The sequence below is a fragment of the Chiloscyllium plagiosum genome, unplaced genomic scaffold (assembly GCF_037043375.1).
Source record: "Chiloscyllium plagiosum isolate Xiang-an unplaced genomic scaffold, Cpla_swu_hap1 HiC_scaffold_24, whole genome shotgun sequence".
Lineage (NCBI taxonomy): Eukaryota > Metazoa > Chordata > Chondrichthyes > Orectolobiformes > Hemiscylliidae > Chiloscyllium > Chiloscyllium plagiosum.
In genome coordinates, this window is record NW_028270162.1 from 623,875 (window position 1) to 644,909 (window position 21,035).

The window sequence follows — 21,035 nt, forward strand, 5'->3', positions numbered from 1 at the left end:
GAAGGACCCTTTTGTCCCCATTCTCTGTTTCTGCCAGACAGCCAAGCTTCTATCCATGTTAGCACCTTGCCTCTGACATCATGGACCGTTATCTTACCCAGCAGCCTCCTGTGGGGCACCTTGTCAAAGGCCTTCTTGAAGTCCAGACAGACAATATCCACTGGCTCTCCTTGGTCTACCCTGATCATTCATTCCTTAAAGAATTCTAGCAGATGTGTCAGGCATGACCTCCCCTTGATGAAACCATGCTGACTTTGCCCTGTATCACCACACACTTCCAAGTATTCAGAAATCTCATCCTTCACAATGGATTCCAGAATCTTACCCTTGACCAAGGTTCAGCTAATCAGTCTATAATTTTCCATCTTTTGCTTTACTCCTTTTTAAACATGGGTGTCACGTTAGTGATTTTCCAGTCCACTGGGACTCTTCCTAATTTCTGAAGGATCATCACTAATGCCTCTGCTATCTCTTCAGCTATCTCCCTTAGAACTCTGGGGTGTTTTCCATCTGGTCCAGGTGATTTATCCACCTTCAGCCCATTTAGTTTTTGGAGCACCTGCTCCTTGGTGATGACAATCATACTCAGCTCTGCCCCCTCACTCTGTTAAATATTTGGGATATTACTTGTGAAGGCTGATGCAAATTATTTATTCAAAGCCATGATGCAAAGCCATTTCCTTGTTCCCCACTACTATCTCTCGAGTATCATTTTCTAGTGGCCCAATGTCCACTTTAATCTCTCTTTTGCTCTTTATATATCTAAAGTAACTCCTACAGTCTTCCTTATATTATTGGCTAGCTTACCTTCATATTTAATCTTCTCCCTCCTTATTGCATTTTGGTTGCCCTCTGTTGGTCTCTGAATCCCTGCTGTGTCTCCTGAATTACTCCCAGAAATTTCTGCCATTGCTGTTCCACTGTCCTTCCTGCTAGGCTCCTCCCCCAGTCAATTTTACCCAGCTCCTCTCTCATGCCTCTGTAGATGTCTTTATTCAGCTGTAATACCGTTACCTTTGATTCAAATCTTCTCCTCTCAAACTGCAGAGTAAATTCAATCATATTATGATCACTGCTTCCAAAGAGTTTCTTCACGTTAAGCTCACTTATCAAGTCTGCCTCATTGCACAACACTAAATCCAATATTGCATGTTCCTTAGTGGATTCCACCACAAGCTGCTCCAAAAAGCCATCTCTGACATTCCACAAAGGCCTTTTCTTGCAATCCACTACCAATCTGATTTTCCTAGCCCACCTGCATATTGAAATCCCCCATGATGACTGTAACTTTGCCTTTCCTACACAGTTAAGAATGTGTTGCTGGAAAAGCACAGCAGGTCAGGCAGCATCCGAGGAGCAGGAGAATCGACATTTCAGGCACAGGGCCTTCATCAATTCCTGATGAAGGGCTTACGTCCAGAATGTCGATTCTCCTGCTCCTTGGATGCTGCCTGACCTGCTGTGCTTTTCCAGCAACACACTCTGATCTCCAGTGTCTGCAGTCCTCACTTTCTCCTTTCCTACACAGCTTTTCTATCTTCTGGAGTATCTTGTGCCCCAGCTCCTGGCTACTATTTAGAGGCCTGCACATAACTCCAGCGATGTTTTTTTTTTACCTTTTGCGGTTCTTCAATTCTACCCACACAGATTCTGCACCATCTGACCCTACTTCTTACTATTGATTTAATTTCATGCCTTACTAATAATGCAACTTCACCCCCTCTGTCCACCTGCCTGTTTTTTGAATAGGATGTATATCCTTGAATATTCAGTTCCCAATCCTGATCCCCTTGCAGCTGTGTCTCTGTGATGCCCAGCATGTCATACCTGCCCGTTTCGATCTATGCCACAAGCTCATTTACCTTACCCTTTATACTGCTCACATTCAGATATAACACCCTCAGTCCTGTATTAGCCGTTCCCCTTCTCATTGTCATTCATTTGTCCAGTGTGCTTGAAGTTTGATTGCTATCCCTGTCCGTACACTCTATCCTATTTATGTCAGTGCTGGAGATTTTAATAACCTCTCCTAAGTTCTGCACTCTTATCTCCTCCTTTAATTCGGGTTTTCCCCTATAATGGATGCCATCCCCACCTCATTTAGTTTAGAGCCCTGTCTACAGCCCTAGTTACGCAATTCGCTAGGACTCTGGTACCAGTACAGTTCAGATGAAGACCATCCCTTCCTCCCTCGAACTGGTCCCAATGTCTCGTGAATCCAAACCCATTTCTCCCACACCAATCGTTGAACAATGCATTTACCTGCTTAATCTTATTGACTCTGTGTCAGTTAGCTCGTGGCTCAGATAGTAATCCAGAGATTATTACCTTTTGGGTTCTGTTTTTTAATTTAGCTCCTAGCTGTTCATATTCCCTTAGCAGAACCTCTGCCCTAGTTTTATCGATGTTGTTGGTACCTACATAGACCATGACCACTGGATCTTTACCCTCCCACTCCAGGTTCCTCTCCAGTCCAGATGAGATATCCTGAACCCGAACACCAGGCAGGCAACACGCCCTTCAGGACTCTCAATCCTGGTCACAGAGAACAGTGACTATGCCTCTGACTAGACTATCCCCAATTACAACAAAATTTCTCTTCTCTCTCCCCACTTGGTTGGCTCCCTGCACCACGGTGCTGCAGTCAGTCAGCTCATCCTCCCTGCAGTCCCCATTGCTGTCCACACAGGGAGCAAAGTTGTTGAACCTGTTGGACAAGGACAGGGGCTGAGGCTCCAGCAACCCTACTTCCTGGATCCCTCTACCTGCCTCACACACAGCCACACCCTCCTGTCCCATGTCATCACCAGCTGGTAGATTGTTGCTGTAAACTCTCACTCTCTAGAGTGCTCTCGAAACCAAGTCCCACTCGTCCCAAGTCATCACAAAGGTTAAAGATTTTTAAATTTTGTAGAATTTACCACTTGCCCTCTCTTTCAGACACAGGCTGATAGAAAGCACAGTCCAGGTTTCTGTACTTAACAAGAATTACCATTTATCACAAATACATAGATTCTAGCTACAGGTAAATAGTTATAAACTGTCAATATATAACTCTACTCGTTAAAACTCTAAACCCCTTATAAAGCATCTCCTACAAGCATAAAGACAACACAGATGTGTGGGTGGAGGGAAAGACTGGGAAGGCAGTTCAGTGTCCTCTGTCCACAGGGTTTGCTGAAATGATCCTTGTACTGATCAGACACTGCTTCACAATCTTCATTTTCCAGATATTTTCACCTGTTTGCAGAAGGCACAGGGTGGCTGGTTCACACTTACAAAAACTTATGAATTGAAAGTCACAGCCTGCAGCAACTGAGGAAGGGCATAAACAAGCAATTTTTAGACCTGAAATGCTTTTTTTTACTAGGAGAAAGGAAGTACTGCAGATGCTGGAGAGTCAGAGTCAAAATGTGTGGTGCTGGTAAAACATAGCAGGTCAGGCAGCATCTAAGGAGCAGGAGAGTCAATGTTTCAGGCATAAGCCTGTCATGAGGAATGTCATTCCTGATGCAGGCTTTATGTCTGAAATGTTGACTCCTGCTCCTCTGATTCTGTCTGAACTGCTGTGCTTTTCCAGCTCCATGCTTTTTTTTATTACAGAGCAAGATGCCAGAGGTCTGATGGTTTCTCCCCAAACATTCATATCCACAAGCTGTTCACCTGGGAGCCAATCAGATTGCTGTCACCAGGCAGAAGACCTTTGTCATTGATAACTGGTCACCATTCCACAGGCTAACAGCTACTTGTTGCTGGATGACTCTCTATTCGTACACGGTCCCCTGGCTTGAGTCTGTCTGTAACTAGGCTTTCCCCCCTGCATGAGGCAGCAGCTATGTAAACAACACTTATAATGAGGTTCAGGGAACTTCATTTTTAAAAAGTACAGCAATCCTCCAGAAATCCTTCACTTTCAAAACAGTCCTTTTCCCATTTCTGTTCACAATCTAAAACACAGAAAAATAAAAAGGTATTTCTTTATATGGTGTGAACTTGAACCCTGTAATCATGCCCTGTCCATGGCATTCTGGAGGAGTGCTGCACTGTCGGAGGGTCAGCACTGAGGGAGTGCCGCACTGTTGGAGGGTCAGCGCTGAGGGAGTGCCGCACTGTCGGAAGGTCAGCGCTGAGGGAGTGCCGCACTGTCGGAAGGTCAGCGCTGAGGGAGTGCCGCACTGTTGGAGGGTCAGCGCTGAGGGAGTGCCGCACTGTCGGAAGGTCAGCGCTGAGGGAGTGCCGCACTGTCGGAAGGTCAGCGCTGAGGGAGTGCCGCACTGTTGGAGGGTCAGTGCTAAGGGAGTGCCGCACTGTCGGAAGGTCAGCGCTGAGGGATTGCCGCACTGTCAGAAGGTCAGCGCTGAGGGAGGGCTGCACTGTCAGAAGAACCATTTTACAGGTGCATGGTTAAAGTAAAACCCTGTCTAACTTCCCAGGGCAATGGAGACAAACTTCCCAGGGCAATGGGCCTTTTTGGGAGATAAGCAGGACAGTCCTGTCTAAGAAAACCAAAAGGCCAAATTATTATTAAAATGGGAAACAGATTCAAAGTTGTCAGTACGGGGGGGATCTGGGTGTACAAATCGCAGAAAGTGGGTATGTAGGTGCAGCATATAATAAGAAGGGCAGATGGAATCCTGGCATTTATTATAAAAGGTCCGGAATATATAACTAAGGAAGTTGTTGTGTCAATTATATAATGTATTTAGTGAGACTGCACCTGGCGTATTGTGTCCAGTTCTGGTCTCCTTGAGGAAGGATGTGGGGCCACTGGGGGCAGTTCAGAGAAGGTTCACCAGGTTGATTCCACGGATGAAAGGGCTGTTGTATGAGGAGCGGATGGAAAACATGAACTTGTACTCTCTAGGGTTCAGGAGAATGAGGGGAGATCTGATTGAGGTATATAAAATGCTAAAGGGAGAGGATGAGGTGAACGTTGAACAGATGTTCCCCATTGTGGGACAGTCACAGATAAGGAGTTATGGATATAGAGTGAGATAAGGTAGGTTCAACACTGGGATGAGGAGAAACTACTCTCAGAGGGTTGTGACTCTGTGGAACTCACTGCTCCAGAGTGCAGTGGAGGCAGAATCAATCAAAATATTCAAAAAAGAAATGGATGTGTTTCTGATGAAAAGCAGGATCATGGGCAATGGGGAACAGGCAGGAAAGCGGAGTTGAGATCAGGGTAAGATCAGCCATGATCATGTTAAATGGCAGAGCAAGTTCAAAAGGCTGAATTGCCTACTCTCCCTCCCCCTTATTGGAAGGGTGTGGAAGCTTTGGAAAGGGTTCAGAGGAAATTTACTAGAATGTTGTCTGGTATGGAGGAAGAACTTACAAGGAAAGGCTGAGGGATTTGAGGCTGTTTTCATTAGAGAGAAGAAGGTTGAGAGGTGACTGAATTGAGACCTATAAGATAATCAGAGGATTAGATAGGGTGGACAGCAAGAGCCTTGGATGGTGATGGCTAGCATGAGGGGACATAGCTTTAAATTGAGGGTGATAGATATAGGACAGATGTCAGAGGTAGTAGGGGCATGGAATGCACTGCCTGCAACAGTAGGAGACTTGCCAACTGTAAGGGCATTTAAATGGTCATTGGATAAACATATGGATGAAATTGGAATAGTGTAGGTTAGATGGGCTTCAGATTGGTTCCACAGGTCGGTGCAACATCAAGGGCTGAAGGGCCTGTACTGTGCTGGAGTGTTCTATGTCCTATGTTCCAGTGACGAGTGTGCAGCCTCCTGGACTATACCCATTCTTTGATCAGTATCACTAAAACAGATTGGCATCTTATTTCATTGACTTTGAAAGTTCTTCATTTGCTGTGATTTCTAGTTTAACCTGACCACTGGTAACCTAACCTTACCAGTGACTGTAAAGTTAATCATTTTCTGATCCGAGATGAGGTGGGTTCTGTTTGTGACCCTGTACCTAGCCTCTCCTCTGAACATTTTGGAACCATTGCAATTAATCTAACGGTGGAGTTGAGGAATCTGGGCAGATTGTCCCTGAGATGGGATCAGTGATGGTTGTGGTGCTGGGTCTGCTCTGAGCAGGGGTTTTACAGTCAGAGAAACAGTCATCTTGGCTTCACCACAAGGTCCAACTCAGTCAGCTCAATCACTGGCTAAATCAACCAGATCAGGGACCATTCAGAAACCCACGCAGAAAGACCCAAGAGAGACCATTCCTTTTGAAAGTGATTGGTATGACAGGCTATGTCTGCCTGTGATGCAGATTGTGTAACAGTGTAATCCAGACTGTGGTTGTTTTTGTTTTCAGGGGCCTGTCTCCCAGACCTCGTTTGTTAAACCTGACCTGTGATGAGCGGATGCATTCTGACCCCCAGAAGCCTCTGGAAGTTGAAAAGTGGGAGAGCACAGCAGCAAACATCCCAAACCTGGTGAGTATGTGAGCATGAACCAAGTCCTTTTACCTCTCAACTTGACACAATGCCACCCTCCAGAAGCATCACCTGATCTGAATCTCAAACTGCGACTGCACGAAATACAGTCTGTTGTCAAGGATGTGCTGACAGGAAAATTTGAAAATACCAACAGAATGACACAAATGTAGGTTTATGAAGGGAATTCATTTTGACAAACTGACTGGAGTATTTTAAGGATGTAGCAAGCAGATTAGATAAGGGAGAACTGAGGATGTGGTTTATGTGGATTTTCAAGAAGCTTTTGATAAAGTCCCATATAAGAGATTAGTGTGCAAGTTCAAAACCCTGGGATTGGTGGTAATGTACTGACATTGATTGGGAATTGTTTAGTTGGTACGGACCAGAGAGTTGGAATTAATGGGAATTTTACAAAGTGGAAGGTGGTGACCAGTGGGGTAGCCCAGGTTCAGAGCTTGGGTCCCGGCTATTCACAATATAAATCAACAACTTGGATGAAGGAATTGGGTGCAATATTTCCAAGTTTATTGATGACAAAACTAGGTGGGAGTGATGACAAGGACATAAGGAGACTTCACAGTGATACAGAACAAAATAAGAGAGTGGGCAAATACATGGCAGATGCAGTAAATTATGAATGAATGGAGCATTGTCCACTTTGGTAGGAAAAGCAAAGTGGCCAAGTGTTATGTCAAAGGTCATAGACTGAGAAAGGTTGATGTATAAAGGAAACTGGTGTCCTTGTAACCTAATTGCTGAGGTAAGTAAGCAGTTAGCAAGGTAAATGGTATGATAGCCTTCATTACAAAGAGTTTGAATACAGGAGTCAGGTTGTTTTGCTGCATTTGTACACGGCCTTGCTGAGACCACACCTGGAGAACTGTATACTGGTTTGGTATCCTTACCAAAGAAAAGATGTACTTGCTTTGAAGGGAACTTTCGCCAGAACCATTCCTGTTGTATGTGGAGGGATTGGTTCAATTCACTCTAGTTTAGAAGAATGAGAGAGAATGCACTGAAATGTATAAAACTCTGACAGGGCTAGATAAATTCGCTGTAGGAGTGATACTTCCCTAATCATGGAGTTTACAGCAAGAAGTCACAATTTCAGGATATGTGGTAAGTAATTTCAGACTGAGATGAGGAGAAATCTCTTCGCTCAGAGGGTAGTGAAGGTGAGGTCACTGAATATATTTAGAACATAGAACGTTACAGCGCAGTACAGGCCCTTCGACCCTCCATGTTGTGCCGACCTGTGCAATTAATCTGAAGCCCATCTAACCTACACCATTCCATTATTATCCATATGAATGTCCAATGCCTATTTAAATGCCCTTAACGTCAGCGAATTTACTTCTGTTGCAGGCAGGCAGTTCCATGCCCCTACTACTCTGTGAGTAAAGAAACTACCCCTGACATCTATCCTAAATCTATTACCTCTCAATTTAAAGCTATGTCCCCTCGTGTTGGCCTTCACCATCCGAGGAAAAAGGCTCTCACTGTCCACCCTATCTAACCCTCTGATAATCATATACTTTTCCATCAAGTCACCTCTCAACTTTCTTCTCTCCAACAAAAACAGCCTCAGTTCCCTCAGCCTTTCCTCATGAGACCTTCCTCCCATACCAGGCAACATCCTGGTAAATCTCCTCTGAACCTTTTCCATAACTTCCACATCCTTCCTATAAGGTGGTGACCAGAACTATATGCAATACTCCAGATGCGGCCTTACCAGTGTCTTGTACAGCTGAAGCATGACCTTGTGGCACTGAAACTCAATCCCCCTCCCAATTACCACCAATACATCATGTGCCACCTTAACAACTGTATTAACCTGGGTGGTACCTTTCAGGGATTTATGGACCAGGTCACCAAGATCTCTCTGTTCATCTACACTGCCAGGAATGTTACCATTAGCCCAGTACTCTGCATTCCTATTACTCTTTCCGAAGTGAACTACTTCACACTTCCCTGTATTAAACTCTGTTTGCCACTTTTCAACCCAACTGTGCAGCTTATATGTGTCCCTCTGTAACCCACAACTTCCTTCGGCACTATCCACAACTCTGCCTACCTTAGGGTCATCTGCAAATTTACTAACCCATCCTTCTACGCCCACGTGCAGATCATTTCTCAAAATGACAAACAGCAGTGGCCCCAAAACAGATCCTTGCGGCACACCATTCGTAACTGAGCTCCAGGGTGAACATTTCCCATTAACCATCACCCTCTGTCTTCTTTCAGCAAGCCAATTTCTGACCAAACCGCTAAATCGCCTTCAATCCCATGCCTCTGTATTTTGTGCAATAGACTACTGTAAGAAACCTTATCAAACGCCTTACTGAAGTCCATATACACCACATCAACCGGTTTACCTTCATTCCCCTGTTTTGTCACCTTCTCGAAGACCTCAATAAGGTTAGTTAGACATGACCTACCCTTCAAATTGACTATCCCTAATCAAATTATTCCTTTCGAGGTGATTATAAATACTATCTCTTATAACCCTTTCCAACACCTTGCCAACAACTGAAGTAAAGCTCACTGGTCTATAATTACCAGGGTTGTCCTGACTCCCCTTCTTAAACAAGGGAACAACATTTGCTATCCTCCAGTCTTCTGGCACTATTCCTGTAGACAGTGACGACGTAAAGATCAAAGCCAAAGGCTCTGCAATCTCCTCCCTGGCTTCCCAGAGAATCCGAGGATAAATTCCATCCACCCTAAGGGACTTATCTATTTTCAGATCTTCCAAAATTAATAAAACCTCCTTTTTGTCAACCTCAATCCCATCTAATCTAGTAGTCTATGTCTCTGTATTCTCACTAGCATTGCCCTTTAAGTGCTTCCCCTATGTCCTCAGATTCCACACACAACTTTCCACAACTGTCTTTGATTGACCTTGATCTTACTCTAGTCATTCCTTTATTCCTGATATACCTATAGAAGGCCTGAGGGTTTTCCTTGATCCTATCCGTCAACAACTTCTCATGTCCACTCCTGGCTCTTCTTAACCCTCTCTTTAGATCTTTTCTAGGTAACTTAAAACTCTCAAGCTCTCTAACTGAGCTTTCACACCTCATCCTCGCATAAGCCTTCTTCTTTCTCTTGACAAGAGCTTCAACTTCTTTAGTAAACCATGGCTCCCTCTCTCAACAACTACCTCCCTGCCTGATAGGTATATACTTATCAATGACCACAATAGCTGTTCCTCCAATAAGTTCCACATTTCAAGAGTGTCCATCCCCTGCAGTATTCTTCCCCATCCTATGCATCCTAAATCTTGCCTGATTGCTTCATAATTGCCTTTCTCCCAGTTATACCACTTTCCCTGCGGTATATACCTATCACTGTCCATTACTATTGTAAACATAACCGGAATATGGTCACTATTGCCAAAGAGCTCACCTATCTCCAAATCAAACACCTGACAGGGGTCATTCCCCAGTACCAAATCCAATATGACATCTCGCCTTGTTAGCCTGTCTACATACTGTGTCAGAAAACCCTCCTGCACACACTGAACAAAAACTAACCCATCTAAACTACTTGAACAATAGTGTTCCCAGTCAATATTTGGAAAGTTAAAGATCCCCCATAACAGCTACCCAGTTATTCTCGCTCCTATCGATAATCATCTTTACTATCCTTTCCTCTGGAAACAATCCCTGGAACTATTCGGAGGCCTATAGAAAACTCCCAAAAGGGTGGCCTCTCCTTTTCAGTTTCTAACCTCAGCCCAAACTACCTGAGTGGTTAAGTCCTCAAATGTTATCTCAGCTACTGTAATACTACCCTTGATTAACAATGCCACACCCTCCCCCTTTTACCACCTCCCCTATTCTTGCTGAAACATCTAAATCCCAGAATCTGCAACAACCATTCCTGTCCCTGCTCTATCCATGTTTCTGAAATGGCCACAACATTGAAATCCCAGGTACCAACCCATGCTGCAAGTTCACCTACCTTATTCTGGATGCTCCTGGCATTGAAGTAGACACATTTCAAACCAACATCCCGATTGCTGGTGCCCTCTTGCGACCTTGTAAACCTATCCCTGACCTCACAAACCTATCCCTGCCCTCACTACCCTCCACCTCCTGTACACGGGAACTACAATTCAGGTTCCCATCCCCCTGCTACATTAGTTTAACCCCCCCCCCCCCAAAGCATTAGCTAATTTCCCCCACCCACCAGGATATTGGAACCCCTCTGGTTCAGGTGAAGACCATCCTGTTTGTAGGGGTCCCACCTTCCCCAGAAAAAGCTCCAATTATCCAAGAATCCAAAACCCTCCCTCCTGTACCATCCCTGTAGCCACATGTTCAGCTCCACCCTCTCCCTGTTCCTTGCTTCACTAGCACATGGCATGGGCAACAAACCAGAGATAACAACTCTGTTCCACCCAGCTTCTACCCTAACTCCCTGAATTTCTGCCTTAGATCCCCACCTTTCTTCCTACCTCTGTCATTGGTGCCTAAATGGACCACAACTTGAGGCTGCTCCCCCTCCCCCTCACGGATCCCAAAACCACAATCAGAGACATCACGACCCTTGGCACCTGAGAGGCAACACCCCAACCGTGAGTCTCTCTCATTCTCACAAAACCTCCTATCTGTCCCCCTAACTATGGAGTCCCCAATGACTAATGCTCAGCTCCTCTTCCCCCTTCCCCATTTCCCTTTGAGCAGCAGGGACAGACTCTGCCCCAGAGACTTGTGCCCCATTGCTTACCCCTGGTAAATCCCCCACACCAACAGGAGATCCCTGCACTACCTGCCGATTCCCTTTCCTACCCCTGTCGGTAGGTGACCCATCTACATTCTTCACATGGCTGTGGCGTAACTACATCAGAAGTATTTAAGCCTGAAGTAGATAGATTTATCAAGACTGGAGGTGTCGAGGGTATGGGGAGAGAGAGTAAGAGTCTATTATCAAGGCAGAGGATCTGCCAAGATCTGGTTGAATGGCAAAGCAGAATTAAAGGGCTGAATGGCCTACTTGTTTACATGTCTCTCTATTTCTGCTGCTCATATTCTAACTCATGCCAATTTCTGTTGTCCTCTCAGCCCATGTGCTCACTGACCTACACTGACTCACTGTCTGACAATGCCTTGATTTTAAAACTGCACCACTCTTGTTTTTAAATTTTTACCATCTCTCCTCTAGCCTCACAACTCCCTGCCATCTTTCCAGTCCCTGAATTCTGGCCAATTCTTCATCAGATTTTATTCCCTCCCTTTCAGGTGTCATGGCCCTCAGTTTGGAAATTCCCTTTGAAACCTCTCTGTCACTCTTCCCTCCTCTAATTCCCTCCTTAATGCCTCCCCAGTGGTCATGCTTTTGGTCACCTTCCTTAATCTCTCCTTACTTGGCTCAGTACCAAATTGCTTGCTACTGCTCCTGTGAAACATTTTGGGGATTTTTGAGCTGTTTTTGCTGTTTGGTCTCCGTTGCCTTGACTGGGGGAATAATTGGTGAAACAACCCTCATGTTGCTGAAATCCCCACCTCGGGAGTCAGTGTCACCAGCTGGGCAAGTTCCTGCTGGGGAAATGTTTCTCAATCCCAGTCACTGTCAAAATCCATCGATGGCAAAGAGACAGGAGCCAAGCTTTGACAGAGTTTAAGTTGGATTGACCGTCACTAGCTGGGATTACAACCCAATTAGAAAGGGGTACTTGGGAAAAGAACCAGCTTCTCAAATGTTCTCAGGGTCAAAGTTCATTCTGGGTTGAATGTCCGTGGGACCCTCTAATTACTCAGGCATGATTCTAAAGCAGTATTGTTTGTTTGTTTGACCAATGATAAGAATTATTGAATGATAAACTGTTGAATTCATTGAAACCAATGTTAGGAAAAGTGCTGGATTGAGACCATTGACTCTGATGAAAAATCCCAGTTTCCAGAGGTTGTGACTCCTTCCACTCATTGGATCATGAATCATTTTGTGAAGTGGTTATAATTTCTTCAGCCCCTGAACATTTTAAATTAATGATTTGATTATTTTAGTAGCAGGTAGTTTACCACTGATAGTCAGAGTCTCAGTTTCTGCTGTGCTGTTCTGACTGACCTATTCCTCACTGCCCTTCTCTTTGAGAAACAATTTCTCACTGTCTGTGTCATCATTTAGCAGAGAGTGATATCCCATTATCGCCCTGCCCCCTCTTTACTGACCTTCTACATGAGCAACTCACGTAGTCCCTCTCATGAGTTTGGTTATAGTCCAACAGGTTTAATTGGAAGCACTAGCTTTCGGAGCGACGCTCCTTCATCAGGTGGTTGTCAACTACCTGATGAAGGAGCAGCACTCCAAGAGCTAGTGCTTCCAATTAAACCTGTTGGACTATAACCTGGTGTTGTGTGATTTTTAACTTTGTACACCCCAGTCAAACACCAGCATCTCCAAATCATGATTTTGGAAACTTCTATCAAATTTCTTCATAACCAGATGTTTATTTTGATTAGTTCTGATTTGGATGTTGCTAAGCAATTTAACTGTTCCAAACCAGATGTAAGCATGTGCACTGTCCTGGACACTGGCCAATGAGTTATCTTCCTCAGGTTAGGTCTAGTGGGACTTGTTTGCCGTCTCGAGTCCTTATACCAGCAGCAACTACAATGGTGTGCCGGCTTGGATCCTGAAGAAACTTTTAACCATTTGGCTGAGGCTTGGCTTTGTTTTGGGACTTTGCTGTGTGCTTTTCAGGATATGTCTTGAGTCAGGGTATGCAATTGCCTTCAGGGCAGAGGTGGGTACTGCAGATGCTCTAACCTATGCAATTGCTTTCAGTCAAGTGGTGTTCGCCAAGCTCTGACAGTCTGGTGGGGTGACCACTTCCATTGGAATACCTTGCAACTCATAAGCTCCACTTCCCACATTTTCCAATGATAAAGTCGGTTGTAGCGCCTGTTTGAAGTCCGTGCTTTTCATAGAATCATAGAATTCCTAAATGGTGGAATTTAGCCCATCAAGTTCACACCGACCCTCTAAACAGCATCCCACCTAGACCCACCCCATCCCTCTAGCCTGGAATTTCAAATGGCTAATTCACCTAGCTGACACATCCCCAGACACTATAGGCAATTTGGCAGGACCAATCCATCTATCCTCTAACATGGTGACATCATTAATCCCACTCTCATTGCCACTGAAATAACTCCACGGAGGCTGGTATCCTGTCACCAAGTCAACCTTTATTACATGTGAAAAGTCCTTGATAGTGATCCAGCTCCCTCAGAGCCCCTGACACTTCTGGTTTTAGCTGTCAGTCAGGGCTCCCTGATTGGACCCGATTAACACCTGGCCGACCTTGTTACAGTCAGTGTAGACTTGGATAGAGGATTGGCTGGCAGAAAACAGTGTGTATGCATAAATGGGTTATTTTCTGATTGGCAGGATATATTGAGTGAAGTACTGCAGGGGTCTATGCAGGGATCTCAACATTTTACAGTTTACGTCAATGATTTAGACAAGGAGACAAAGGCATGGTGGCTAAGCACATAAACAACATAAAAAAAAACAGATTGGAAAGTACATTGTGAAAAATATACAAAGGAGATGCAGATGGATAGCGAGAGATTGATGAGTGGTTAAAAATGTGACAGATGGGGAATGACAGAAGGAAGTGTAAAGTTATTCACTTCAGCAGAAAGAATGAAAAGGCAGAGTTTGACTTCAGTGGAAAATCGCATAAATGAGGGAGCTGGGTATTTTAGTGCAAGAGAAGTTAGTAAGCAGATCCAGCAAGTAATCAAAATTACATATCGTCCTTTACTACAAGAGGAATTGGACATAAAACCAGGGAAATTGTTATACTGGGCATTGGCGAGACCACATTCAAATATTGTGTGCAGTTTTGCTTTCTATATTTGTGGAAGGATGAATGTGTGGTGGAGGCAGTTCAGAGGAGGGCTTGCTGGACTGAGACCTGGAATGAGCAGATTGTCCCTGTGGAAAGATTGGACAGACTGGGCTTCTTTAGAAGAATAACGGATGACTTGACTGGTTGACAAGGCAGACATAGAAATGAGGTTTCCTCTTGTGGCGAGTTCAGAGCTAGGGGGCACTGTTTTAAAATTAGGGATCGCGATTAGTACAGATGAACATAATTTAAAGTGGGTCTGGAGTCATATGTAGGCCAAACCAGGTAAAGACGGCAGATATTACAACATACAACAGTTGGTCACATTGACACACTGATACCATTAAATTTCTGAATTTACTGAATTCAGATTTCAGCAGCTGTTATGGTGCATTAACCTGGACCTTCTAATGCAGTGACATTACCACCACGCCATCACCTCCCACCTTGTATAGTTTTAGTAAAATCTTCTGATTCTTATACTCCATTCCCTTTGACATAAGGTCCAACATTTCATTTGCCTTCCCGATTACCCGCTGAACTTCTTGTTACCTAGCTTTTTGTTAACTTTGAGTGAGGGCTCCCAATTACCTCAACATTCTGCAATCTGTCTTCATTTAAGAAATATTCAGCTCATCTATTCTTCTTGCCAAAGTGCAGAATCTCAGTGCATTATATTCCATCTACCAAGTTTTTGCCTCCTCGTTTAAACTATCTTTATCCCTCTGCAGACTCTGTCATCTTCACCACTTGACTTCCCAAGTATTTTTGTGTTATCTGCAAACTTGGTGAGAGTATATTCAGTTTTCTCATGCAAGTCATTAATGGATATTATAAATAATTAAAAGTGGATGACAAGCCTGGAATCTTTATCAAAGACATTTGGAAGTCTATGTATTCACAACAGCTACATTTCTCTCTCTCTCTCTCTCTCTCACTTCATCAACAAACCTCAGTCAAGTTAATTGAATACTGTTTAAGAAACGTGTGCTAGCTTTCCTCAGTATCCATATTTTTTGAAATGTCTGTTAATGTTGATTCAGATTATTCGATGGAGACTTGCGCTCCTGGAATGGGAAGGGTATTTAATTTGGGTGATGGTGGTGTTCCAAATGCCGTCACCTTCCCATATTCTATCAGAATTTAGCTCTGGGCGAGAAGGCCTTTAGTTAACCTTTGTGCCCCACTGCCAGGTGAAACCCTTAGTGACGATCAAGGGCCTGGAAGCTGCTACCCAATGCTCATTGCCAGGGAATGGTCCATCGACTATTGGCAATCAATGCCTGACCAAAGCCCTGGACATCCAACAGTAACTATTGTTGGGAGTCACTCCTTGCCTATCCATCTGACACTCCCTCCTCCCTCTCCCCAAGACGCCCAACCAAAGAACTGCCCCACACATCATGTCCCTGCTCTTGAGTTCTTCAAAATCCTGGAGCTGCTCTTCCACCCCAGCCACTACCCCTACAATGGCCCTGTTGAGTGAATATCTTGCCACACTCTGGTCAGTAGCTCTGGATGGTGGGACCACTCTCTCCCAGGGGCTTGGCTTCAGGAGAAGAGCCACCAAAGGTCTTTCTCAGCTGGGCAGCCTGTGCATCTGTGCCCCACTCCTGGAAAAAGGCAGGTCATCACCTTCCATTTTCTAGATCAGAGTGGTGCTGGAAAAGCACAGCAGGTCAGGCAGCATCCGAGGAGCAGGAAAATCGTCTTTTCGGGCAGGAGCCCTTTATCAGGAATAGAGGCAGAGTGCCTGAAGTGGGGGAGAGATCTCCACTCCGGGGGCTCCCTGCCTCTATACCTGATAAAGGGCTTTTGCCCGAAACAACGATTTTCCTGCTCCTCAGATGCTGCCTGATCTGCTGTGCTTTTCCAACGTCACTCTAATCTAGAATCTAGTTTCCAGCATCTGCAGTCCTTGTTTTTACCACCTTCCACTTTATCTCACATCCCACCCATTCCTGGTCATTTTATCAAACTTACAGAATACACAGAATCCAATCCTTTTCAATTTCACAAGTTGCCAGTGAGTAACTTAGCTCCTCTGTCAGCATCTTCACCATCTTCTCTGAGGGCAGTTAGGGATGGGCCTAAAGATGGCCTCTCCAAGACCCAAAATGAGTACAAAATAAAAGATTCCAAGTATGTTGAATAGCTCAGCTATGCTGCCTGTGTCCATATGTAAATCCCTGTTTGGTCTCTAGGTGACCTCTCTACTCCTTTCATCACCTTGTTGCTATTTATAAGCCAGTGGAAGATTTGGATTTACTTTTACTTTAGCTACCAGTCTGCTCTCATGTCCCCTCTTTAGATTTTTTGTCTTGTTTGCCAGGATCACCATGTCAGGATAACGCTGGATAATTCATGACTGTTCATTAAGTCGAGAAGTTTAATTTCATAGGCATTTCCCTGCGTGAAAAGAGAATGAAATCTGAATCCCAATGTCTCACCCAGCATTTACTTTTCCAGACCCCTGCACTATATGAATCACCCCAGGGCGATGGAAGGTGGAAGAATCATCACAGGCTACTCCAGTTAGAAAGAGAGAGCTGGGAGAGATCTAGTTCTCTCAGCAGAAACAAGAGCCTGCCCAAAGAAGTTTCAGGTAAGTGTGAACGCCACTAGGTCAGCGAGCTGCAGGAAGTGAACGACTGTCTTGAAAAGTATTCAGGAACAGAGTTATTTTACACTCTGTATTCGGCTGCAGCTCATACCTCATACTGAGGTGGTGCCATCAGAGGTTCAGCACTGAGGGAGTGCCACATTATCGGCAGGACAGTGCTGAGGGAGCCCCACTGTTCACTCCCTCTGCCATGACCTTATAGTCGCAGTAATGTATACATCTGCAGTAGCTCATCAAAGCTCCTTAAGTAGCATCTTCCTTGAGACATCATGGTACAGCCACCTCCTCCCTCAGGCAAGTTTTGATACTGAATCAGTTTTGAGTCTGAGCTGACTCAGGGCAGTTGTGATCCTAAGGATGATGCTGGAATTTAGATGAAAATATCACTGACTCTCACTCTTGTTGGAATATTGCAAGCTGTCATCTCCTTCCTTCGGGAATCATAGAATCTTATTATGTGAAAGCAGACCATCGAGTTTACACCGACCCCACGAAGAGGATCCTACGCAGATCCACCCTCTACCTGTAACACTGCTATTCCTATGGCTAATCCACCTAGCCTGCTCCTCACTGGACAAGTACAACGTGATCTTGATCAGATGGGCCAATGGGCCAAGGAATGGCAGATGGAGTTTAATTTAAATAAATGTGAGGTGTTGTATTTTGAAAAGGCAAATCAGGACAGGAGTTTTACACTTAATGATAAGGTCTTGGGAGTGTTGCTGAACAAAGAGACCTTAGAGTGCAGGTTCATAGTTCCTTGAAAGTGGGGATGCAGATAGACAAGATAGTGAAGAAGGCATTTGGTATGTTATCCTTTATTGGTCTGAGCATTGAGGTGTTGGGAGGTCATGTTGCAGCTGTATAGGACATTAGTTAGGCCACTGTTGGAATATTGTGTGCAATTCTGGTCTCCCTCCTATTGGAAGGATGTTGTGAAACTTGGAAAGGTTCAGAAAAGATTTACAAGGATGTTGCCAGGGTTGGAGGGTTTGAGCTATAGGGAGAGGCTGAATAGGCTGGGGCTGTTTTCCCTGGAGCGTCGAAGGCTGAGGGGTGACCTTATAGAGGTTTATGAGAGCATGAGGGGCGTGGATAGGATAAATAGACAATGTCTTTTCCCTGGAGTGGGGGAGTCCAGAACTAAAGGGCATAGGTTTAGGGTGAGAGGGAAACAAATTTAAAAGGGACTTATGCAGACGGTGGTATGTGTATGGAATGAGCTGCCAGAGGAAGTGGTGGAGGCTGGTACAATTACAGTATTTAAAAGGCATCTGGATGGGTATATGAATAGGAAGGATTTAGAGGGATATGATCCAAGTGCTGGCAAATGGGACTAGATTAGGTTAGGAGATCTGGTTGGCATGGACGAGTTGAACCAAAAGGTCTGTTTGACTCTCTGATTATGGACAATTTCCTATGGCCAATCCAGTTAACCTGCACATCTTTGGATTGTGGGAAGAAACCAGAGCACCTGGAGGAAACCCACACAGACATGGGGAGAATGTGCAATCTCCGCACAGTCATCCAAAAGTGGATTCGAACCTGGGTCTCTGGCGCTGTGAGGTAGCAGTGCTAACCATTAAGCCAGTGTGCTGCTCCAGGTTGCTGTTGAGATGCCTTCTTGAACCGGTGCAGTCCATGTTCTATAGGAGAACCACAGTGTTCTTAGGGAGGGAATTCCACAACTTTGATCCAGTGACAGTGAAAGAAAGGTGATATATTTGTGAGTCAGGATGGCAAGAGCCGGCAAGCTTTAAAAATCCTCTAGGCTTTTTTGAAATAAGACATCACTGAATTGATCTAAGTGTGAAAACTGTTCCCCTCTTGTTTCTGACAGCCTTATTTAAATATTGTTCCTCATATCAGATTTCCAGCTGAGTCACCAAGTCCCGATCAGTGTGTATGAGGGTAAATGGCCCTCTCAATCAGAGCGAACACATTACATCACAGGACCCCCACCCCTCATTCCAACATCCAGGCAGCAGACTGGAGCTGAATGTCAAGACCCCATCACTCAGGTAAAGGGACTAGTGAGGGTGGGGTGACTATCTCCCCAAAGAAATTGTGAGGGGAGGGGAGTGATCGCCTCGAGGATAGGGCTGGGATTGTGAGGAGGGGGAGTGATCTCCTCGAGGATAGGGCTGTGATTGTGAGGAGGGGAATGATCGCCTCGAGGATAGGGCTGTGATTGTAGGGGGAGGAGTGATCGCCTCGAGGATAGGGCTGGGATTGTGAGGAGGGGGAGTGATCTCCTCGAGGATAGGGCTGGGATTGTGAGGGGGTGGAGAGTGATCTCGTCGAGGATAGGGCTGGGATTGTGAGGAGGGGGAGTGATCTCCTCGAGGATAGGGCTGGGATTGTGAGGGGGTGGAGAGTGATCTCGTCGAGGATAGGGCTGGGATTGTGAGGGGGGGTGGGAGTGATCTCCTCGAGGATAGGGCTGGGATTGTAGGGGGAGGAGTGATCGCCTCGAGGATAGGGCTGGGATTGTGAGGAGGGGGAGTGATCTCCTCGAGGATAGGGCTAGGATTGTGAGGGGGGGGGAGTGATCTCATCGAGGATAGGGCTGGGATTGTGAGGGGGGGAGTGATCTCATCGAGGATAGGGCTGGGATTGTGAGGGGAGGAGTGATCGCCTCGAGGATAGGGCTGGGATTGTGAGGGGGAGGGGAGTGATCTCCTTGAGGATAGGGCTGAGATTGTGAGGGGGAGGGAGTGATCGCCTCGAGGATAGGGCTGGGTTTGTGAGGGGGAGGGAGTAATCGCCTCGAGGATAGGGCTGTGATTGTGAGGGGGATAGGAGTGATCTCCTCGAGGATAGGGCTGGGATTGTGGGGGGTGGGGCGGGTGGGAGTGATCTCGTCGAAGATAGGGCTGGGATTGTGAGGGGGAGGGGAGTGATCTCCTCGAGGATAGGGCTGGGATTGTGAGGGGCAGTGGAGTGATCTCCTCGAGGATAGGGCTGGGATTGTGGGGGGGGGGGGCGGGGGGGGAGTGATCTCGTCGAGGATAGGGCTGGGATTGTGAGGGGGGGGGAGTGATCTCATCGAGGATAGGGCTTGGATTGTGAGGGGGGGAGTGATCGTCTCGCGGATAGGGCTGGGATTGTGAGGGGGAGGGGAGTGATCTCCTCGAGGATAGGGCTGAGATTGTGAAGGGGAGGGGAGTGATCTCCTCGAGGATAGGGCTGGGATTGTGAGGGGGGGGAGTGATCTCCTCGAGGATAGGGCTGTGATTGTAGGGGGAGGAGTGATCGCCTCGAGGATAGGGCTGGGATTGTGAGGAGGGGGAGTGATCTCCTCGAGGATAGGGCTGGGATTGTGAGGGGGTGGAGAGTGATCTCGTCGAGGATAGGGCTGGGATTGTGAGGAGGGGGAGTGATCTCCTCGAGGATAGGGCTGGGATTGTGAGGGGGTGGAGAGTGATCTCGTCGAGGATAGGGCTGGGATTGTGAGGGGGGTTGGGAGTGATCTCGAGGATAGGGCTGGGATTGTAGGGGGAGGAGTGATCGCCTCGAGGATAGGGCTGGGATTGTGAGGAGGGGGAGTGATCTCCTCGAGGATAGGGCTAGGATTGTGAGGGGGGGGGGAGTGATCTCATCGAGGATAGGGCTGGGATTGTGAGGGGGGGAGTGATCTCATCGAGGATAGGGCTGGGATTGTGAGGGGAGGAGTGATCGCCTCGAGGATAGGGCTGGGATTGTGAGGGGGAGGGGAGTGATCTCCTTGAGGATAGGGCTGAGATTGTGAGGGGGAGGGAGTGATCGCCTCGAGGATAGGGCTGGGATTGTGAGGGGGAGGGAGTGATCGTCTCGCGGATAGGGCTGGGATTGTGAGCGGGAGGGGAGTGATCTCCTCGAGGATAGGGCTGAGATTGTGAAGGGGAGGGGAGTGATCTCCTCGAGGATAGGGCTGGGATTGTGAGGGGGGGGAGTGATCTCCTCGAGGATAGGGCTGTGATTGTGAGGAGGGAAATGATCGCCTCGAGGATAGGGCTGTGATTGTAGGGGGAGGAGTGATCGCCTCGAGGATAGGGCTGGGATTGTGAGGAGGGGGAGTGATCTCCTCGAGGATAGGGCTGGGATTGTGAGGGGGTGGAGAGTGATCTCGTCGAGGATAGGGCTGGGATTGTGAG

General features: G+C 46.3%; 1 protein-coding gene across 9 annotated transcripts in view; it reads left to right on the plus strand.

Moving 5' to 3' along the window:
* ncor2 (nuclear receptor corepressor 2) overlaps positions 1-21,035 on the plus strand; it is a 418,107-nt gene that overhangs the window by 292,205 nt on the left and 104,867 nt on the right. For all 9 annotated transcript variants that reach the window (XM_087999801.1, XM_087999810.1, XM_087999806.1 and 6 more), the window contains exons 21-23: positions 6,289-6,409; positions 16,746-16,881; positions 18,769-18,920. In XM_087999801.1, coding sequence (XP_087855927.1) covers positions 6,289-6,409; positions 16,746-16,881; positions 18,769-18,920 — 409 coding nt within the window. The remainder of the gene's footprint in view (positions 1-6,288; positions 6,410-16,745; positions 16,882-18,768; positions 18,921-21,035) is intronic.